The sequence below is a fragment of the Nicotiana tabacum genome, chromosome 16, assembly GCF_000715075.1.
Source record: "Nicotiana tabacum cultivar K326 chromosome 16, ASM71507v2, whole genome shotgun sequence".
Taxonomy (NCBI): domain Eukaryota; kingdom Viridiplantae; phylum Streptophyta; class Magnoliopsida; order Solanales; family Solanaceae; genus Nicotiana; species Nicotiana tabacum.
In genome coordinates this window covers 124,100,739-124,122,875 of record NC_134095.1, presented here as the reverse complement: position 1 = coordinate 124,122,875, position 22,137 = coordinate 124,100,739, and the positions used below count along the sequence as shown (strand labels likewise).

The following is a 22,137-nucleotide window of genomic DNA, read 5'->3' as shown; positions in this document are numbered from 1 at the left end:
ATTGTACATTTTTTTAATACATAGATCATCTCCCAATCTTGGAATGCAAGACCAACGCATCCAATTGAAGAGGAAGGCATGCACATGGGGATTTTTAAAATAATACCACTAAAGGGAATTTTCAATTAGAAAAAAAACAAAAATCACAATAGGCTGTCCAAATTTATACACTGGAGCAGGTCATGTGGCAAGGTTATCTGCAGCATTCGGGTAATTATTGACCACAATGGGCTGTCATATCAACGCAGCAAGGTAGAAGGACAAAACAGGATGAAGCACATGCAAGGATATCACCAGAAATCAGTTCAATATGCTACAGTACCTGATGGCTACAGTAACCGTATGCTACAGTGACGTATGCTACAATACCGTATGCTACAGTACCGCGCTACCAAATTGGTGGAGTCTACGTGAAGTTGCTGAAAAGGGGCTATTTACGCAAATCAAATTTCACACTGGAACTGGGACGCTTTGGACTGGAGATACAACGTCGACATGGACTCACTTGGGCTGTTTTTACAATTACAAAGTTTTAGTAGGCATAATGTGATATCAATTTGAGTATTATGCTCAATTTTGATAGTACGTTACATTAGAGTGCAAGTCTATTTCCTTTCATTGAAGGAAGACAATGATAATTTCCTAATTGTTGTATTTTTCTTACCTGTTATTAATAAAAAACTAGCCCTAGGCGCTTGCCTAGCGGATTGAAAAAAAATAGACTCTAGGTGAAGAAAACTTACCCAATTGATTTGCTTGAAAAACCCACAAAGAATCGCTCAAAACCGAGCTCTAGAACACCAAAAATGTTTTAAAAGGTTAATCCTCGGAATAGAGTATTTTTATATTCTGCCGAGGTGTTTACACATCATGATCGCGGAAGAATTAATGCAATCGCGAAGAAGAAAAATGGCTACTATCAAAAATAGGGAAATTCTGATGGCCCAACAACTGAGCTACGCGAATATGATGACCCGGTCGATCGTCTTAAGAATTTAATCCCCGATCCCCTATTAACTGCTTTCCCCGAGTTTATTTTTGCTCTTTTGAATTGCCGGGATGTTTGGTTTTGAGTTTCAGAGAGTTTTGGGACACTTAGTCCCTAAATGAGAGCTTAAGTGTTAGAAAGTTGACCGTAGTTGGAATAGTATGAAGACATCCTCGGAATGGAAATCTGAAGGTTCTGTTAGCTCTGTTGGGTGATTTCGGGCTTAGGGGCGTGTTTGGATGGTGATTTGGAGGTCCGTAGCTAATTTAGGCTTGAAATGCCGAAAGGTCGAATTTTGAAGTTTCCGGTTCGATACTGAGATTTTGATCCGAGGATCGGAATGGAATTACGGAAGTTGTAGTAGCTCCGTAGTGTTGAATGTGACATGTGTGAAAAATTTCAGGTCATTCGGACGAGGTTTGATTGACTTTTTGATCGAAAGCGTATTTTGAGAAATTTGGAATTCTTAGGCTTATATCCTTGGTTAATTAGAGGTTTCGATGTTATTTTAGGTGTTTTAAGGATTGGTACAAGTTTGGGTAGTGGTTTGTGACTTGTTGGTGCCTTTGGTTGAGGTCTTGGGGGCCTCGGGATTAATTCAGATGGTTGACGGAAGGATTTGGAGTTTGAAGTTTGCTGTAGCAGCTGGTCTTCTGTCATAACCACACCTGCGGTTTTGGTTCCGCAGGAGCGGAGCCGCAGAAGCGACTGAGATACCGCAGAAATGGAATTGAGGGAGGTCAGCAATTTCTGCAGATGCGGTAGAATTTAGCGGTACCGCGTCTGCGATTTGGAGTCCGCAGGTGCGGAAGTCGGCCTTTAAGTGAAAAGTCGCTGGTGCGACATTAGCTCCGCAGAAGCGGGACCGTAGATGCGGTCCCAGGGCCGTAGATGCGGACATCGCTGGGTAGAACATATAAATTCTTGCCTTCGCGAAATTTAGCCATCTTGCATCTTTTTCAAATCGGGAAGAAGCTTGGGAAACACTTTTCAAGAGAGGTTTTCAGAGGAGTTCATTGGGGTAAGGTCTTTCGTCCCTAAACTCGTTATTGGAATAATTTTTATCAATTTAAGCATGAAACATTAAGGAAAAAATCAGTGGTAATTGGGGGGTTAGGGCTTGACTAATTGGAGACCTATAAGTGATGATTTGAGGGACAAATTGAGGTCCAATTTTGGTACTTTTGATATGTTTGAACTCGTGAGATTGTGAGGTTTCTGGAAATATAAATTTCACCCGATTCCGAGACGTGGGCCTGAGGGGCGTTTTGGTCATTTTACATACATTCGCATATTAGCTTAGAATTTATTTATAGAATTAGTTACTTGAAGTGTTATTTATATTATGAAATTTAATTGAATAGATTTGGGCCATTTGGAGTCGAGTACTCGTGGCAAAGACGTGGTGTCGGGTTGATTTTGAGCTGGTTCGAGGTAAGTGGCTTGTCTAACCTTGTGTTGGGTACCTTCCCCTTAGGATATGGTATATTTGATAATTGAAATGCCTTGTACGTGAGGTGACGAGTGCGTACTTGAGCTAATTGTTGAAAATCCGATTTTCTTTAAGTATTCCAACTGAGTTCCTTTTCCTGTTTCATTCTACTTGCTTTAGCCTGTTGTTAGTGTAGAAAAAGCATGCCTAGTTGACTTATTTTTCTATTTGCTTCAACTGCCTTAATTGCATTACGTGAAGCATGTTAGGCTAGAATTAACTGTTTACTTGGTACGATATTGAGTTGTTGCTGTGTGTTTTACTTTGGGACTACGGGATGGCATCCCTGGAGATCCCCTGTACGTATTTATGATCTGAACTAAGGTGCGGGATACCAAGAGATCCCTAGCACGTATATTGAGGATTCCAAGAGATCCTCGGGATACCAAGAGATCCCTAGCATATATTAAGGATACCAAGGGATACTCGGGATACTAAGAGATCCCTAGCATATATTGAGGATACCAAGAGATCCTCAGCATAGATATTTAGGATAATGAGAGATCTCCAGTTATCATCCTTGTTATGAGTAGTATTTCCTTGTGTTTTGTCTTTATCTCTGTTTCAGTTATTAAATTCCTTATTATCCTGTATTAGACTCTTGCTGTAGATTCTAAATTGAACTGTTTATCTTATGTTGTCATTTCTATACTTATTTAATCTCAGTAGGGCCCTGACCTTCCTTGTCACTACCCGACCGATGTTAGGCTTGGCACTTACTAGTACCGTTGTGGTGTACTCATGCCCTTTTCTGTGCATGTTTTTCATGTGCAGATCCAGGTACTGCTACCCAGTCCTATCACCCTTGAGGCGAGGCGACAGCCCTAGCGACTTCGAGGTATATCTGCCGCGTCCGCAGACCGAGGAGTCCCTTTCTATTCCTGTTTTTTAATAGTTAGCCCTTCTGTATTTTTCTGTTCTTGTTAGACATTCCGGAGTTAGAGCTATGTAATATTTCTTAGCTTGTGATTCGTGGATTTTCGGGTCTTGAATTTATGTATTGGTATTGAGAGTTAAATATGGTGTATGTCGAGCAACATATTTAAACACTGTTATTACTTTATTTCTGTTTTAAATTATTTTACTTCCGCAATTTGGTTTTTCTTCCGCGATTTAGGCTTACCTAGTCGTAGAGACTAGGTGCCGTCACGATGGTTCACGGAGGGCAAACCGGGGTCATGACAAGTTGGTATCATATCTTTAGGTTCATAGGAGTCATGGATCACAAGCCGATTTATTAGAGTCTCGCTGATCGGTACGGAGACATCTGTACTTATCTACGAGAGGCTATGTAACTGTTAGGAAAATTTCCACTTTATTTGATTTCCTTGTCGTGCGATATTTTGACATCACAATTCTAAACTTCTGTCTTCTAGTCTCTCATAGATGGTGAGGACACAAACTACCTGAGATAATCAGGCACTCGCGCCTCCTACTGCAGCAGTCAGAGGCCAGGGCCGGGGTAGAGGCCGAGGACGCGCATGTGTTGCAGCCAGAGCACCTGCGCGAGCTACCGCCGAGGTACCACCAGCAGATCCAGTCGGAGTCCAAGTACCTGATACGCCTACTACTACTACTACTCCAGCTCTTCAGGAGATTCTGGCATAGTTCATGAGCATGTACACTACTTTGGCTCAGACACGGTTGTGTCCCCTTGCTGCAGCTATGTCTCAGGCCGGGGAGGAGCATACACTCCCGCCGCCCGCACTCCTGAGCAGCGAGTGCATTTTGAGAAGGTCTTTGAGATTATTCCTTTACCGCATGTAGTGCCAGTTCAGCCCGAGGGCAAGGCAGTAGCTTTCGAGTAGGAGCAGCTGAGGCTTGAGAGGTTGAAGAGGTACAAGCCTCCTATGTTCAGCGGTCTAGCATTGGAGGATACTCTGGGGTTTCTTGATGAGTGTTATCGCATTATTCGTACCTTGGGTATTTCAGGATCGAGCAGGGTTTCTTTCACTACCTTCCAGCTTCGAGGAGCCGCATATGAGTGGTGGCGCACCTATGAGTTAGACAGTCCAGATAAGGTTGCTTCACTAACTTGGACTCAGTTTTCAAATCTGTTCCTGAGGGAGTATGTTCCTCGGAGCCTCAGGGACACATGGCATGCAGAGTTTGAGCATTTGCGCCAGGGTGCTATGACTGTTTCAGAGTATGCTGTTCGTTACACCAGTTTGGCTAGGCATGCACCAGCCTTGGTTTCTACTGTTCATGAGAGGGTTCGCTGGTTTATTGAGGGCTTATTCCCAGCATCAGATCTATCATGGCTCGTGAGTTAGAGATGGATATTTCTTATCAGCAGGTGGTGAGCATTGCTAGGAGGATTGAGGGTATACATTCTAGGGACAGAGATGAGAGGGAGGCCAAGAGGTCTCGAGAGTCGGGCCATTATTCTGGTGCTCGTACCCTAGCTGCAGGTCGTCATGGTAGGGGTTATATGAGTCGCCTTGTTTATTCAGCTCTTCCAACAGCCAGTAGTGCTCCATCTCCTCCTAGATCTTAGAAGCCTTATTATGCACCACCGGTATCTAGTGCGCCTCCTACACAGGGTGCTTTCAGAGGTTAGTCCAGCAGACCTGGCCTGAGCCAGTCACAGCCGTCACGTCCTCCCAGAGCTTGTTTTGAGTGTAGTGACACACACCATGTGATGAGGGATTGCTCTAAACTTGGGAGGAGTGCACCTCCATAGACATCTCAGCCACAGCGTGCCCCGCGGAGCTCTCAGGTTATGGTTACAGCTCTAGTTGCTACCTCACCTGCTCATCCAGCTAGAGGTGGAGATCGGGGAGGTAAAGGTCGCCCTAGAGGGGGAGTCCAGGACAGATACTATGCCCTTCCTTCTCGTACCGATGTTGTTGCCTCTGATTCTGTCATCACAGGTATTGTCATGGTTTGTCATAGAGATGCATCGGTTCTATTCGATCAAGGCTCCACTTACTCTTATGTGTCTTCTTGTTTTGCTCCGCATTTTGGGTGTACCTCGGGATTCTTTGAGTTCCCCTGTTTATGTGTCTACTCCTGTAGGAGATTCACTTGTTGTGGACCGTGTTTATCGGTCGTGTTTGGTTACTCTTTGTGGTTTTGAGACCAGAGCCGATTTATTGTTACTCGGCATGGTATATTTTGACATTATCTTGGGCATGGTCTGGTTGTCGCCCCATTATGTTATTCTTAATTGTCACGCCAAAATTGTGGCGTTGCTTATGCTAGGTGTACCGCGTGTCGAGTTGAGGGGTACTTTAGATCACACTCTCAATCGAGTTATTTCTTTTCTTAAAGCTCAGTGTATGGTTAAGAAGGGGTGTGATGCGTATTTAGCTCATGTGAGAGGTGTCAGCATTGATACCCCTTCAGTTGATTCAGTCCTAGTAGTATGGGATTTCCCGATGTGTTTCTAGCTGATATTCGAGGTATGTTTCCTGATAGAGATATTGATTTTGGCATTGATTTGTTGCCGGTCACTCAGCCCATTTCCATTTCTTCGTATCGTATGGCTCCTCTTGAGTTGAAGGAGTTGAAGGATCAGTTACAGGAATTGCTTGATAAAGGTTATATTCGGCCCAGTGTATCGCCTTGGGGTGCTCCTGTCTTGTTTGTAAAGAAAAAGGATGGTTTTATGCATATGTGTATTGATTATCGCCAGTTGAACAAGGTTACGGTGAAGAACCGTTATCCTTTGCCTCGTATTGATGATCTGTTTGACAAGCTTCAGGCGCACAAGTGTTTTCTAAGATTGATTTGCGCTAAGGTTACCATCAGTTGAAGATTCGGGAGTCGGATATCCCGAAGACTGCTTTCAGGACTTGGTATGGTCATTACGAGTTCCTTGTCATGTTATTTGGGCTGACCAATGCCCCAATAGACTTTATGCATTTGATGCACATTATGTTCTAGCCGTATCTTGACTCATTCGTCATTGTCTTTATTGAGTATTTCCGGAGTCGGGAAGATCATGGGCAGAACCTGAGGACTGTGCTTCAGACTATGAGAGATAAGAAGCTATATGCTAAGTTCTCGAAATATGAGTTTTGGTTGGATTCAGTGGCATTCTTAGGCCAAGTGGTATCGAGTGAGGGTATTCGGGTGGATTCGAAGAAGATAGAGGCCATAGAGAGTTGGCCCAGACCATCCTCGGCTATAGAGATCCGTAGTTTCCTTGGCTTGGCGGGCTACTACCATTGTTTTGTGGAGGACTTTGCATCGATTGCAGCCCCTATGACCAGATTGACCCAGAAGGGTGCTCCGTTCCAGTGGACGGAGGAGTGTGAGGCGAGCTTTCAGAAGCTCAAGATAGCTTTGACTACAGCCCCAGTTTTGATATTGCCTACAGGTTCGGTGTCTTATACGGTCTATTATGATTCCTCGAGGATTGGCCTCGAAGCAATGTTGATGCAGGACGGTAGGGTGATTGCCTACGTGCCAGACAGTTGAAGATATATTAGAAGAATTACCCTTTTCACGACCTTGAGTTAGCTGCCATTGTTCATGCCTTGAAGATTTGGCGCCATTATTTATATGGGGTTCCCTATAAGATTTATACTGACCATCGGAGCTCGCAACACTTGTTTAAGCAAAAGGATCTAAATTTGCGCCATAGGAGGTGGTTAGAGTTGCTGAATGATTATGATATCAGTATTTTGTATCACCCGGGCAAGGCCAATGTGGTGGCCGATGCTTTGAGTCGCCGGGCAGAGAGTTTGGGGAGTTTGGCATATGTACCAGCATTAGAGAGTCCTATGGCGATGGATGTTCAGGCCTTAGCCATCCAGTTTGTGAGATTGGATCTTTCAGAGCCCAGTCAGGTTCTAGCTTGCGTGGTTTCTTGGTCTTCCTTGTTTGATCGTATCAGAGAACGGCAGTATGATAACCCTCATTTTCTTGTCCTCTAGGACAAGGTTTAGTACGGTGATGCCAGAGATGTGACTATTGGTGACAATGAGGTATTGAAGATGCAGGGTCGGATTTGTGTACCCAATGTTGATGGGCTGCGAGAGTTGATTCTAGAGGAGGCCCATAGTTCGCAGTATTCCATCCATCTGGGTGCCGCAAAGATGTATCAGGATTTGAGGCAGCACTACTGGTGGAGGCGTATGAAGAAAGATATAGTTGGATTTGTAGCTCGGTGCCTTAACTGTCAGCAGGTGAAGTATGAGCACCAGATACCGGGTGGGTTGCTTCAGTAAATAGAGATTTCGGAGTGGAAGTGGGAGCGTATCACCATGGACTTTGTAGTTGGGCTCCCACGGACTTTGAGGAAGTTCTACGCTATATGGGTGATTGTGGATCGGCTGACCAAGTCCGCTCATTTCATTCTAGTGTGTACTACTTATTCTTCGGAGAGGTTGACGGAGATTTATATCCAGGAGATTGTTCGTCAACATGGTATTCTAGTGTCCAACATTTCAGATAGGGGTACACAATTCACACCACGGTTCTGGAGGGTCTTTCAGCATGAGTTGGGTACTCGGGTGGAGTTGAGTACAACATTTCACCCTCAGACGGACGGACAGTCCGAGCGCACTATTCAGATTCTTGAGGACATGCTTTGTGCGTGTGTGATCAAGTTTGGAGGGTCTTGGGATCAGTTCTTGCTATTGGCGGAGTTTGCTTACTACAACAGCTATCAGTCCAGCATTGAGATGGCACTGTATGAGGCTTTATATGATAGGCGGTGTAGATCTCCGGTGAACTGGTTTAAGCCGATTGAGGCTAGATTATTGGGCATAGACTTAGTTCAGGATGCTTTGGAGAAGGTTAAGGTGATTCAGGATAGACTCCGTACAGTCCAGTCCAGACAGAAGAGTTACACGGACCGAAAAGTTCGTGATGTTTCCTATATGGTTAGAGAGAGGGTTCTGCTTCGGGTTTCGCCTATGAAGGGTGTCATGAGATTTGGGAAGAAAGGGAAAGTTGAGTCCAAGGTTTATTGGCCCTTTTGAGATATTGAGGCGAGTTGGGGAGGTTGCTTATGAGCTTGCCTTACCTCCCAGCTTGGCAGGAGTGAATCCAGTATTTCATGTTTCGATGCTCCGGAGTTATCACGGTGATCCGTCACACGTGTTGGATTTTAGTTCAGTCTAGTTGGACTAGGATCTATCTTATGTTAAGGAGCCGTGGCAATATTACACAGGCAGGCTAGGAAGCTGAGGTCAAAGAACACTGCTTCGATAATGGTTCAGTGGTGGGGTTAGCCGGTCGAGGAGGCGACCTAGGAGACCAAGCAGGATATGCGCAGCCGTTAACCTCATCTTTTCACTACTTTAGGTATGTCTCTATGCACGTTCGGGGACGAACGAATGGTTAAGTGTGGATGTGACGACCCGGCCGGTCGTCTTAAGAATTTACGGCCCAATCCCCTATTAACTGCTTTCCCCGAGTTTATTTTTTCTATTTTGAATTGTCGGGATGTTCGGTTTTGAGTTTCAGAGATTTTTGGGACAACTTAGTCCTCAAATGAGAGCTTAAGTGTTGGAAAGTTAACCGTAGTCGGAACAGTGTGAAGACGGCCTCGGAATGGAAATTTGATGATTCCGTTAGCTCCGCTGGGTGATTTCAGGCTTAGGGGCATGTTCGGATGGTGATTTGGAGGTTCGTAGCTAATTTAGGCTTGAAATGCCGAAAGGTCGAATTTTGTAGTTTCCGGTTCGATAGTGAGATTTTGATCTGAGGGTCGGAATAGAATTTTGGAAGTTGGAGTAGCTCCGTAGTGTTGAATGTGACGTATGTGCAAAATTTCAGGTCATTCGGGCGAGGTTTGATAGACTATTTGATCGAAAGCGTATTTTGAGTAATTTGGAGTTCTTAGGCTTAAATCCTTGGATAATTCGAGTTTCGATGTTGTTTTAGGTGTTTTAAGGATTGGTACAAGTTTGGGTAGTGGTTTGTGACTTGTTGATGCCTTTGGTTAAGGTCCCGTGGGCCTCGGGATAAATTCAGATGGTTGACAGAAGGATTTGGAGTTTAAAATTTGCTACAGGCGCTGGTCTTCTGTCATAACCGCACCTGCGGGACCTAATCCGCAGAAGCGGCGGAGAGACCGCAGAAGCGGAGTTGAGGGAGGTAAGCAGTTTGTGCAAATGCAGGAGAATTTCCGCATAAGCAGTACTGCATCTGCGAGTTGGAGACCACAGTTGCGGAAGTCGGCCTTTAAGTGAAAAGTCATATGTGCGACATTGGCTCCGGGACCGCAGACGCGGTCCCAGGGCCGCAGATGCGGAAATCGCTGGGCAAAACATATAAATTCTTGCCTTCGCGAAATTTAGCCATTTTTCATCTTTTTCAAATCGGGAAGAATCTTGGGAAGCACTTTTCAAGAGAGATTTTCAGAGGAGTTCATTAGGGTAAGGTCTTTGGTCCCTAAACTCGTTATTGGAATGATTTTTATCAATTTAAGCATGAAAAATTGGGGAAAATCAGTGGTAATTGGGGGGTTAGGGCTTGACTAATTGGAGACCTATGAGTAATGATTTGAGGGACAAATTGAGGTCCGATTTTGGTACTTTTGATATGTCTGAACTCGTAAGAGTGTGAGGTTTCTGGAAATATAAATTTTACCCGATTTCGAGACGTGGGCCTGAGGGGAGTTTTGGCTATTTTACATAAATTCGCTTATTAGCTTAGAATTTCTTTATAGAATCAGTTACTTGAAGTGTTATTTATATTATGAAATTTAATTGAATAGATTTGTGCCATTTGGAGTCCAGTACTTATGGCAAAGACATGGTGTCGGGTTGATATTGAGCTGGTTCGAGGTAAGTGGCTTGTCTAACCTTGTGTGGGGGACCTTCCCCTTAGGATATGGTATATTTGATAATTGAAATGCATAGTACGTGAGGTGACGAGTGTGTACTTGACATAATTGTTGAAAATCCGGTTTTCTTTAAGTATTCCAACTGAGTTCCTTTTCCTGTTTCATTCTACTAGCAATTTAGCATGTTGTTAGTGTAGAAAAAGCATGGCTAGTTGACTTATTTGTCTATTTGCTTAAACTGCCTTAATTGCATTACATGAAGCATGTTATGCTAGAATTAACTGTTTACTTGGTACGATATTGAGCTTACTGAGTATTCTTGTGTTGCTACTGTGTGTTTTACTTTGGGACTACGGGACGGCATCCCGGGAGATTCCTGTACGTATTTATGGATTGAACTGAGGTGCGGGATACCAAGAGATCCTTGGCACGTATATTAAGGATACCAAGAGATCCCTGACACGTATATTGAGGATACCAAGAGATCCTCGGGATACCAAGACATCCCTAGCATATATTGAGGATACCAAGAGATCCTCGAGATACTAAGAAATCCCTCGAATACATTGAGGATACAAAGAGATCCTCGGGATACCAAGAGATACTCGGCATAGATATTGAGGATAATGAGCGATCCCCGGTTATCATCCTTGTTATGAGTAGTATTTCCTTGTGTTTTGCCTGTATCTCTGTTTCACTTATTATATTCCTTATTATCCTATATTAGACTCTTGCTATAGATTCTAAATTGTACTGTTTATCTTATGCTATCATTTCTATACTTATTTAATCTCAGTAGGACCATGACCTTCCTCGTCACTACCCAACCGAGGTTGGGCTTGGCACTTACTGAGTACCGCTATGGTGTACTCAGGCCCTTTTCTGTGCATGTTTTTCATGTGCAGATTTAGGTACTGCTACCTAGTCCTATCACCCCTGAGGCGAGGCGACTGCCCTAGCGACTTCGAGGTATATTTGCCGCGTCTGCAGACTGAGAAGTCTCTTTCTATTCCTGATTTTTAGTAGTTAGCCCTTTTGTATTTTTCTATTCTTGTTAGACATTCCGGAGTTAGAGCTATGTAATATTTCTTAGCTTGTGATTCGCGGGTTTCTGGGTCTTCGATTTATGTATTGATATTGAGAGTTAAATATGGTGTATGCCGAGCGGGACATTTAAACACTGTTATTACTTTATTTCTATTTTAAATTATTTTACTTCCACAATTTGGTTTTTCTTTCGCGATTTAGGCTTACCTAGTCGTAGAGACTAGGTGCCGTCACGATGGTTCATGGAGGTCGAACCGGGGTCGTGACACCGAATGTGTGAGATAGTATGTGAATGCGAAGAAAGGAATTGCACACCTACGCGAATGCGTACAGAAGTATGTGAATGCGAAGAGTAAATAATATCTGCCCCAAAATTACACTACGCGATCAAGGAGGGCTTTATGTGATCATGATTAAGGAAACAAGACAGCAACAGGTCAGCAGTCCAAAAACAGAAGGAAATGCCTGAAGCACATCTGAAACACACCTGGGGTCCCCGGGACCCCGTCTAATCACACCAACAAGTTCCATATCCTAACAGGGACTCGCTCGAGGTCTCAAATCACATCAAACAACATTGAAATTATTAATCGCATCATGAATCGAACTCATGAACTTTCAAATCTTTCAACATCCAAAACTTGCGCCGAAACTTATCGAATCAACCCGGAATGACGTCAAATTTTGTAAGCAAGTCCCCAATGACATAACGGAGCTGTTCCAACTCTCGGAATCGCATTCTGGTTCCGATATTACCAAAGTCAACTCTTGGTTATACCTCCCAACTTTCCAAAACTTTAACTTTTCCAATTTTCGCCGAAATGCGTTAAATTACCCTATGGACCTCTAAATACAAATCTGGACGCACGCCTAAGTCCAAAATAACCATATGAAGCTGTTGGAACCATCCAAACCCAATTACAGAGTCATTTACACAAAAGTCAAATTCCAGACAGCTCTTACTGCTTAATCTTCCAAATTAACTCCGAGTCACCCGGTTACTAAACTCGACCACACACGCAAGTCATAACACATATACGAAACTGCTCAAGACTTTATGCTACCAAACGAAACGTTAATTCACAAAACGACCGGCCGGGTCATTACATCATCCCCCTCTTAAACAAACGTTCGTCATCAAACGTGCCAAGAATCGCCCCAAAGTCATCAAATCACTAAATGCATTCATCCAACATACACCCGCGGGTGACCCCGCATCACCCCAATCCACATACGCCCGACGACACCATCTCAACCGCAACTTATCCCTCCTACCAATACCATTAAGCCTTAGAGCCAAAATTTTCAACCATTTGTTCATCTCAAAAAGGCCTGATTCCTACATTAACACCTGGTATCAACCTCAACCAATTGCAACAACTTACGCCTGCACCCACAAAGTACAACCACACTATGTGACACATCACACATAGGCCCATAATAATATTTCTGATCAAAATAGCTACCCATAATCAAATCCAACATGGGCAATTGGCCTCATATCTGTTAGAACCCTATTTCAAACCTCCACAATACTGACAATGATGCAAGAAACATGAAGACCTCATAAATATTCACCCGAATCAACAAGTCACATCTAACGCCATTGGACACACACCACTCAAGCTAAACGCAATAAGCAAAACATGAAAATGACTGGATATGTAAGGAGAAACACTTAAGAGAAATATCAAACAAGCCCGACATGCACAACTCCCTTTCAGTACCATCATACGAATCAATTTACAAGGAAAAATCAAAGTATAGGAACAAATCATAAGGTTCTCATCCTGATATAACTTTCACCGCAGCACGCAACCTGGTTCAACCACATTAAATCACATGAAATCACGAGGGTCTCACCCTCAACTCTGAATCATAAGTAGAATACACATCATACCAACCGCAACCTTCCACTAACTCAATTCCGCCAATAAAATCACAATACTTACTGAACTCTAACCCCGGTAGAGCAGCTAAATAACAAATCGTAACCAAATTACTCAGGAATCACATCAAAACCTACCAAAATGAGGAATAAAGAGTCACCCCTAGTCTCATAACTCTCAATAATGAATAAAAACAAACGATAAACATGGGATACCACAATATAATCTTTCAACAGAACACACAGGTAGAGTACAAAGCCACAAAACTCACCCATATATGAAGTAAAATAAGATAACTCACCCTGATAAGCAGAACATAAACAAAATATGAATGGTGCTCCTCTGTAACAAATCAAAAGCACACATGTATGACATCATCTGGCACAACGGCCTCAAAGCTAATGCATGAAACACATTAATGAGTCGGGCCTCCCCCTCTTGGGCGCCCTCTACTCGCTTGAATATCCTATTATGACACATCTGTCTGAAATCTAGGGCAATCTCTCACCATTTGGCTGGTATCTCCACACTCAAAGCAACCTCTTTTCTTACATTGTTGTGGGAACTATCTGGTATGGGTGCTCTAAGACCCATGAGTACCTGAAACACTATGCAAAGCCTGAAGTGCAAACTGAATTGGCTAACCCACAAAACCTCTACCATGTCGTACCCTACCTCCAAAGTAAGGACCAGTGGATCTCTCCGGTCTGCGAGGCCTCCTCGCCTCCCTATCCTCTATATCCTGACCTTGCCTGCCCTCTCTCTCCTCGCCCCGCCTGTCCTCTCTTGACTAGTCCCACATGCCCTTTAATCGGTGAGCGATCTCTACCACCTACTGAAATGAGACATCTACCTCTAACTCCCGAGCTATGTTGAATTGAATATCATGAGTGTGCCCCTTAATGAATCTACGAACACGCTCTCTAACTGTAGCGACCAAAGTAGGTGCATGTCTGGCCAAATCACTGAATCTAACGACATACTCTGACACTAAAATAGTGCCCTGGCACAGCTGCTCAAACTCTGCGCGCCATGCATTCCGAAGGGACTAAGGTACAAACTCTCTCAAGAATATCTTTGAAAACTGAACCTATGAAGGTGGAGTTGGATCGGCCGGGCTACCCAACTCATATGCCCACCACTACTGATAAGTCGTTCCTCTAAGCTGGAATGTAGTAAAAGAATTCCCACTCATCTCCACAATACCCATAGTGTGGAGAATGTGACGGCACTCCCCTAGAAAGCCCTGTTCACCCTCTGAAGCCAACCCACTGAAAGTAGGAGGGTCATACTTCTTAAACCTTGCAAGTCTAAACTGCATTGCTCAGATGCTACTCCCCTAACCACGGGATGAACTGGAACTATAGGCTATGTTGCCATGACACCTAGAACTTGACCAACAGGAACGCACTGCTCTAAAGTATGGGCGGTGGGAGTCTGGGTACTTCCCCTGATCTGTGAAGTAGCTGGTGCTACCGGAATCAACCCCGCCTGAGCCAAGGTACCAAACATGATCAAGAACTAATGCTAAGGTCTCCTGAAGTCCGAGGGTAACCGCAAGTGCCTCTGGTACCTGTCCCCCAACCAGAGCTATTGGCATCTCCTAAACTGTTGCTCTGGTAAGTTCTCTAGCTACAGCATGTGCTCCTCATCTGCCTCTACATCTCCCCCTAATGACACCTTATCTGGGAGCAGCATTATTAATAACTATAGCTCGTGTCCTCACCATCTGTAAGAGAATAGAATGATAAAAACTAAAACTTCGAGATCAATAAACTTGCACAATAGGAATTAAAGAAGTGAAACTGTCATAATAGTCTCCGTACCCATCCGCAAGACTCTACTAAACTCGCTTATGACTCGTAGCACCTATGAACTTAGAGCTCTGATACCAACTTGTAATAACCCAAATTCCCCCCGTAGAATGTCATGATGGCCCCTAGTCTTAAGGACCAGGTAATCCTAATATTTACTGAAATAATAACAATAATAAATAACGATTGACAAATGCGAAAAAGAAATCTCAATACAAAGTTTACAATCCCATATCGTAAGTACAAGCCATAAGCTCTATAGAGTTTGCTAGAACGTCTAAATACAACTATTTCAAAATAAGGGTAAACAGTGTAAGAAAACAACATTAGAAGGTGACTTCGAAGCCTGCGAATGCAGCAGCAACTTTACCTTGAGTCTCCGCAGCTAAAAATCCGCACAACTAGCTAATGATCGACTAACTTCGAAATACCTGGATTCGCACAAAAATTGTGCAGAAGCGTAGTATGAGTACACCACAGCGGTACCTAGTAGGTATCAAGATTAACCTCAGTAGAGTAGTGTAGTGATGAGGGAGAGTCAAGACACCTACTGGACAAGATAACCTAAACAAGTATAAGGGTAGAAACAACAGAGTACGATATCTATATAAAGACTATGCATAATGACAACAATATCACGATAATTGCAGTAAGAAAAGGGAAGCAACAATTAGCAGCGGAACACCACAAATAATGACAAAGTAGAGTAAGTGGAACATAGTTTAAAACCGGTGAACACAAATAAAGGAAAGGCAAGTAGCAACTCAAATACAACGATCGCTTTCACACCAGGTTTCAACCAATAATCTCCATAAGGTACCAAACCTCAGAATATTCACAATTTATGGGTCCCACTTCCTAAACCCTAAACACCTGTCATCCTATGCCCTCATTACAAATTTATAATCGCACGGATGACTCACGTTCCAATAGAGTCATTCTCACATAGAAGGAAAGTAGACAAGGGTATGTAAAAATGATCAATATCATTAGGATCCATCTCTTAAAATGTTAGGAGTGATTAACTACGTGTATGCTTGTGCCAATGTTCTATCATAGTTCAGGCCAATTAATAAGAATAGAAACAATGAATGACGCATAAGAAACAATCACTACAAAATGTATATGGTATAACTTGCACAGGGAAAGTGCGTCGCTACACAAATATCAACAACAATAATGCCCCCAGGACATCATAAGTCACCATAAACAATCCCTGATACAGCCCCCTTGTCTCTCCACGTGCGCAATAATAAAGTAAATGCCCGCCTTGTCTCGTCACACACACATAGTAATGTTCCCACCTTCTCTCGCCACATGCGCAACACACAGATATAGCCCTCCTTGTCATGCCGTATGTGCATAATCAATAGTAACAATAGTACGGCAGAAACCTCGTGCAAACACCCAAACCAATCCTCCCAACAATATCACGTGCCACAACACAACAACACAATAGAATGTCATTCACAACATGTGCCCATATTCGACAACATTTCCTATAAATGGTTCCAATACCACAACTGTGCATAGCCCTCGGCTCAACAAATCGAGTACAACAACAACAACAACAACAACAGTACACGAGAATACGGCAAGTAAATCAACTTAAGATCTTTAGAATGCAAGGAAATGATATAACAACCTCACAAAGAATAAACGCAATAGATAATACTAGTCACAATAGGAATAGCACAACAAGGGAGAACTAATATGCAACAATAACTTCACAAAAACACAATTCGATAATAAGGGAGGTAACATAAGTCATTAATTCCAATGAAGGATGAGACCTATGATAAAGGATAACTAACTTCTTTTAGGTTTGAGCAAATTACGGAAATAATACAGCAACTTAATTAAGGATAAGAAACAGAAAGATAGCATTGTAATTGAAGAGGCAACAACTTCAGTTAAGGCATAAAAGTCAAATAGGCAATAAGAGTAGAGCATTAAGTAATTAAATCCAATTAAGACACGTAGGGGTGAAATTAGTAATTGGGGGATTTAACCATAACAAAAACCTTCATATTTAATGAACATAAGAGCATAAGAACCCTAAAAGGTCAACTTTCCATAAATAAGCTCGTGCACGTACTTGTTACCTTGTGTATACGGACTTCAAATATTACAATTATCATAGAAGACTCAGATCCTAATGAGTAGTACCTCCACACGAAGTTAGGCAAGATGACTACCTCAAAAAAGATAGACTGTCACTCTAAAATGAACCTCTCGAGTGAAATAACCTCCGGACGGTTCAAATCTAGCCAAAAATAACTTCAAACCACAAATAAAACTCATAGAAACTATTCCGGATAATAAAGCATCAACCTTTATCAATAACTAAAAATCAACCCAAAAGTCGACCCCCAGGCCCGCACCTCGGAACCCAACAAATTTCACATAACCCAAACACCTATTCCGATACGAGTTCAACCATACCAAAATTATCAAATTCTGATACCAATTCGTCCCTCAATTCATCATTTACATTGTGAAAGTTTTCTTCAAAATCCCCATTTTTCCTAAACTCAAAATACTAATTTAATGAAAAAAATAAAGATATAATCATAGAACAGCTGGCGCAAACCCTAGCTCCCAAAACTAAATTAGCCATTTTGAGTAGCCATGGATGCTGTCATCTCTCCCCAGCTTCAAGCTGTGGGAGAGTCCATCCAAACGAGTACAGAAACACCCCCAAAAAGCAATACAAAACAGTCATATTTAACGCAGCTACAAGGAAAACATTCTGCCGCAAATTCGTCAAAACTCAAGCTATGTCCAGTCACGTTTTAACATGGTGAACCTACTCTGGAATTCACCATTGAAGAGGTAAATGCATTCACCATCGAAGAAGGTTTACATCAAGCAGTCATCCTCAAGTTCTCGTATGGAAAACCTAATCTTCAGGAGTTGCGACAATTGATACCCAAACAATTTGATGTCAAAAGCTACTGTAATGTTGGACAATTAGAATATCGACATGTACTGGTAAGGTTTGATTTGTTTGAAGATTTTGTTCAAGTTTTATCAAGATCAACAGGTTATGTTAAATCGAAGGGCGATGAGTTTTTCTTTAGATCGTTCCCATGGACAATTGGATTTAATCCGCGAGAAGAAACTCCAAAGTCAGTTGTTTGGATTTCCTTTCCTGATTTACCTGCAAATTTCTTTTCCAAGAAGTCTCTAATGTCCATAACTTCAGCAGTTGGCAAACCTTTAGTAGTGGACAAAGCGACACAAGATAGAACTCGACCAGGTACGGCCAGAGTTAAGGTGTTACTTGATTTACTGGCTAAACATCCTAAGCGAGTTAGGATAAATATTGTGGATAAAAATTCTGGGAAGTTAGTTGAACATTATCAAGAGATTGTGTATGATAATCTCCCAAAATATTGCACTTGTTGTAATAATCAAGGACATGACGTAAAATCGTGTCGTTGGAGGATGGAGAAAACTAACGAAGAAGTTGCGTCAGTGGTTAAAATTGAAGGGCTGGGCAGTATTGAGAAATTAGAAGGTGATGCTAAGGAGTTTCTCAATGCTAAAAGGGCAGAACAATTGGTCGATGAAGCAGCAAAGATGAAAGTAGTCGAGCAGCAGCTGCTGCTAACTGACTTTGAAAACAAGTTGGATCAAAAGATGTTAATGGCCAAGCTAATGTAATGAAAGCTGTAACAGGGGCATTGAAAGATGCTACTGATCATGCAAAGCAGACTGTCAATGTAGAGGCTAAATTTCCAAACGCACAAGCTGAAAGGGAGCAGGGATTTAAGCAGGGTAGTCTGGCACAGGTAAATACTATTGTGCCTGTTACACCTGTGGGAAAAGCAGTAGTAAAAGGTGCTGAAGGTTTTGATCAATTCAGGACTGCTGCAATGTTGAAAAAACATGTTGATATTGATGTTGTAAATGGTGCAGCTGCTATCCCTGCTGCTACAGCATTGGCAATACATAAGTCTGTGACTACAGATAATGCTATATTGTCCAGTGATCCTGTGCCTGATCGTGCTGCAGCAGGGGTTACTAAAGGATCAGGGGATAGGCAAAGATTTGATGAAGTTGGGCATCAAACACCTAGTGCACATGTGCTTCTTTATGCAGGCCAAGCTGGTGCAATTATAGAAAACAAAACTGATGATCCTCTGTTGAATGAATGGTTGATCGAGTGGTGTCTAAGGTTGATAAACATACTGCTACAAATACAAAAACACTAGGTGTACAGCCTGGAGCTACTGATGATTTGAAGGAGGGTGTAAAGAGTGATAACAAGGATGCAAAATGGACAATGGTGTCCAGTACTTCTGTTGAGTATTATGCAGCTTTGGATGCTACTGTTCCATTGAACGCTAATATGAATACAGCTTCTGCTGTATCTTTAGAGGCATCTGATGATCGAGCTATCTCAAACAACCTTGATGTGGTTACACAAGTCACTAGGCCATCTGGGATTCAAAGTGATGTTGTTGTTTTGAAATGTGCAACTACTGGTGTTATAACACCATCAGTAGCAGCTTTTGTTCATGAGCAAATTTTAACTCCAACAGTTATGGCATCAGCTCATGGGGGTTCTCTGCAGCAGGATATCCAAAAAGCAACTTCTGCTGCTACTAGTACAATGGCTAGTAGAACTACAACAGCAAATGGATCTGCTAACGTTGGTGCAGCAGTTATGTAGGAAAATGCTACTGCTGGTGTTGGATTAGATATTACAGGCTATAAACGTGAGGCAACACCAAGAACCAGCCATCCAAAAACACCACAAAGTGTGCAACAAAGCAGAAATCAGAAGTTTCAAATGCTCCAGTAAATGGCTCAAATCGAATGATGCCAAGGAGTAAAGCCTGGGCAGATCGAGCTGAGTATGAAGAAAAGGAGCATTGGGAAAATGGTGTGGATGATGAGCTTGATGATTCCATTGAACAATAATCTGGGCAGTAGCAGCGACGCAGTCAAGAAGCTTCTTATGCTCATGATCATTCTCCTGGAATGCAACAACATCGTGCACGCACTCAATGTGATGCACTATTGTATCCAAATGCAGGACGGCAGCAACATTTTCCTACTAGCTTCATGACTGGACAACAGAAGCAGACTACAGGCAGTCTACAGATTGAAAAGAGCACAGTGGTTACTAGCTCGAAGGCAAAGGCAGCAAACAAGAAATCTGGAAGGCAGAAGCAGCAAATTGTGAACACTCCTACTGCTATTTGTGATCGACATGAAGCAGCACCAAATCCGGGACAGCAACAACTAATTGAAAACAGTCCACAGTTAGTAATTCAGGTGCCAAAAGATGGACAGCAACATAAGGATAGAGTTTGGCTCGACGCGATGCAGCAGCGAAATGGCACAAATATACCTGAAGCCAACTCGATTGTAGTGCTAGACGCAAATCAATCTGGGTAGCAACAGCTTGATCCAAACAATTCACCTGTTATACATACTTATGGTCGAAAACCAACAACAATGTCTAAATTAGCATCGACTTCGACATATGCTGGACAACAACAACTTATTCCAGCTGATAGTCCTATAGGTCATCGACAAGTCACAGCACCAACATCTGCACAGAAGCAAATTGCTACAATCAGTCAAGTTATGTTAGATAATGAGAGAATTTATTTGGAATCACTGCTGAGTGCCAATGCTCCACAATCTCTGAATTTGGGGATAGACTTCAATTTAGCAAGAGAGGACGATCCAATTTTTGCACTGTGTAGGAAACAGGATTTATCACCCTCGCGCATCGGACCAAATCACAACATTCGTACAAGAGATAAAAGCTGGGAAGGCAAGGTGAGTGACGAAGGAATTGTTAGGCGACCTCCAATGAGAGTTGCCAAACAAAGCAGGCTGCCCCAACTACTTTTACGAGGTCCAACCGTTCAAAAAGGAAATGATGATTTTTGAATACATTTTGCACACGGTTGAGGGAATCGACAAAGAAGTACAAATTGAAGATTTTACAAATTTGGAAAAGAAAGGACAAGAATCAAATGGGTACTACATTTTATTTTACCACTTTCTTAGTATCCTCATCTGTAATATCATCACAGAGTATGTTATAAACTCTGTGATGATCATAGAATATTTGGTCCTTTCAAGTTCATATTTTTTACATGCTTGTTAGTTTTCTAGGCTATTGTATGCCTCAATAGGATTAGTAAGGTAAGGTTTAGCCCGGTTTGTGTTGCCTTGGTCCTATGCCTTTGGAAATTATCCACACGTCTATGAGATTATATGCCCTCATGAGACGTTGCCGACAGCTACACCATGAATCCTCTACATAAGGCTATCATCATAAGGCAGTGTGAGGCGCAGAGGAGTGATTATATAGCCAAGGCATTTGTGTAACAATACCGGTGCTATTGTCCCCCTTATTTCTACTCTTCCTAATTGTTGTATTTTTATTTTTATTTTATTAATAAAAAATTAGCCCTAGGCGCTTGCCTAGCGGATTGCTAAACAAAAAAAATTCTAGGTAAAGAATACTTACCCAATTGATTTGCTTGAAAACCCCACAAATAATTGCTCAAAACCGAGCTCTAGAACTCCAAAAATGTTAAAAATGGCTAACCCTTGGAATACAGTGCTTTTATATTCTGCCCAGGTGTTTGTACATCACGATCGCGGAAGAATGAATGATTGCGAAGATGAAAAATGGCTACTGCCCAAAATGTGCTACGCGATCACGAAGAGGGAAATTCTGATGGCCTAATGACTGAGCTACGCGAACACGTGAGGCAGTACACGAATGCGAAGAAAGGAACTGCACACCTATGCGAACACAGACAGAAGTATGAGAACGTAAAGAGTAAATAATATCTACCCCAAAATTACACTATGCGATCGGGGAGCGCTTGATGCGAATGCGATTAAGGAAACCAGACACCAGCAGGTCAGCAGTCCAAAAATAGAAAGAAATAGCTCGTAGCCCATCCGAAACACAGCTGGGGCACTCGGGACCCCATCTAAACATACCAACAATTTCCATAACCTAACACGGACTCACTCGAGGCCTCAAATCACATCAAACGTCTAAACTTTGAATCTAACCATGAATCGAACTCGTGAACTTTCAAACCTTTTAACTTCCAAAAGTCGCGCCGAAATTTATCAAATCAACCTGGAATGATGTCAAATTTTGCAGGAAAGTC

The 22,137-nt window shown here is 42.5% G+C and overlaps 1 protein-coding gene across 1 annotated transcript; it reads left to right on the top strand.

Moving 5' to 3' along the window:
• Positions 1-17,605: 17,605 nt before the first annotated feature.
• On the top strand, positions 17,606-18,643 carry LOC107765142 (uncharacterized). Its single transcript, XM_016583749.1, has 2 exons — positions 17,606-17,660; positions 17,808-18,643. Exons 1-2 carry the CDS (start codon positions 17,606-17,608, stop codon positions 18,641-18,643), a joined length of 891 nt encoding a protein of 296 aa, XP_016439235.1.
• Positions 18,644-22,137: the final 3,494 nt, after the last annotated feature.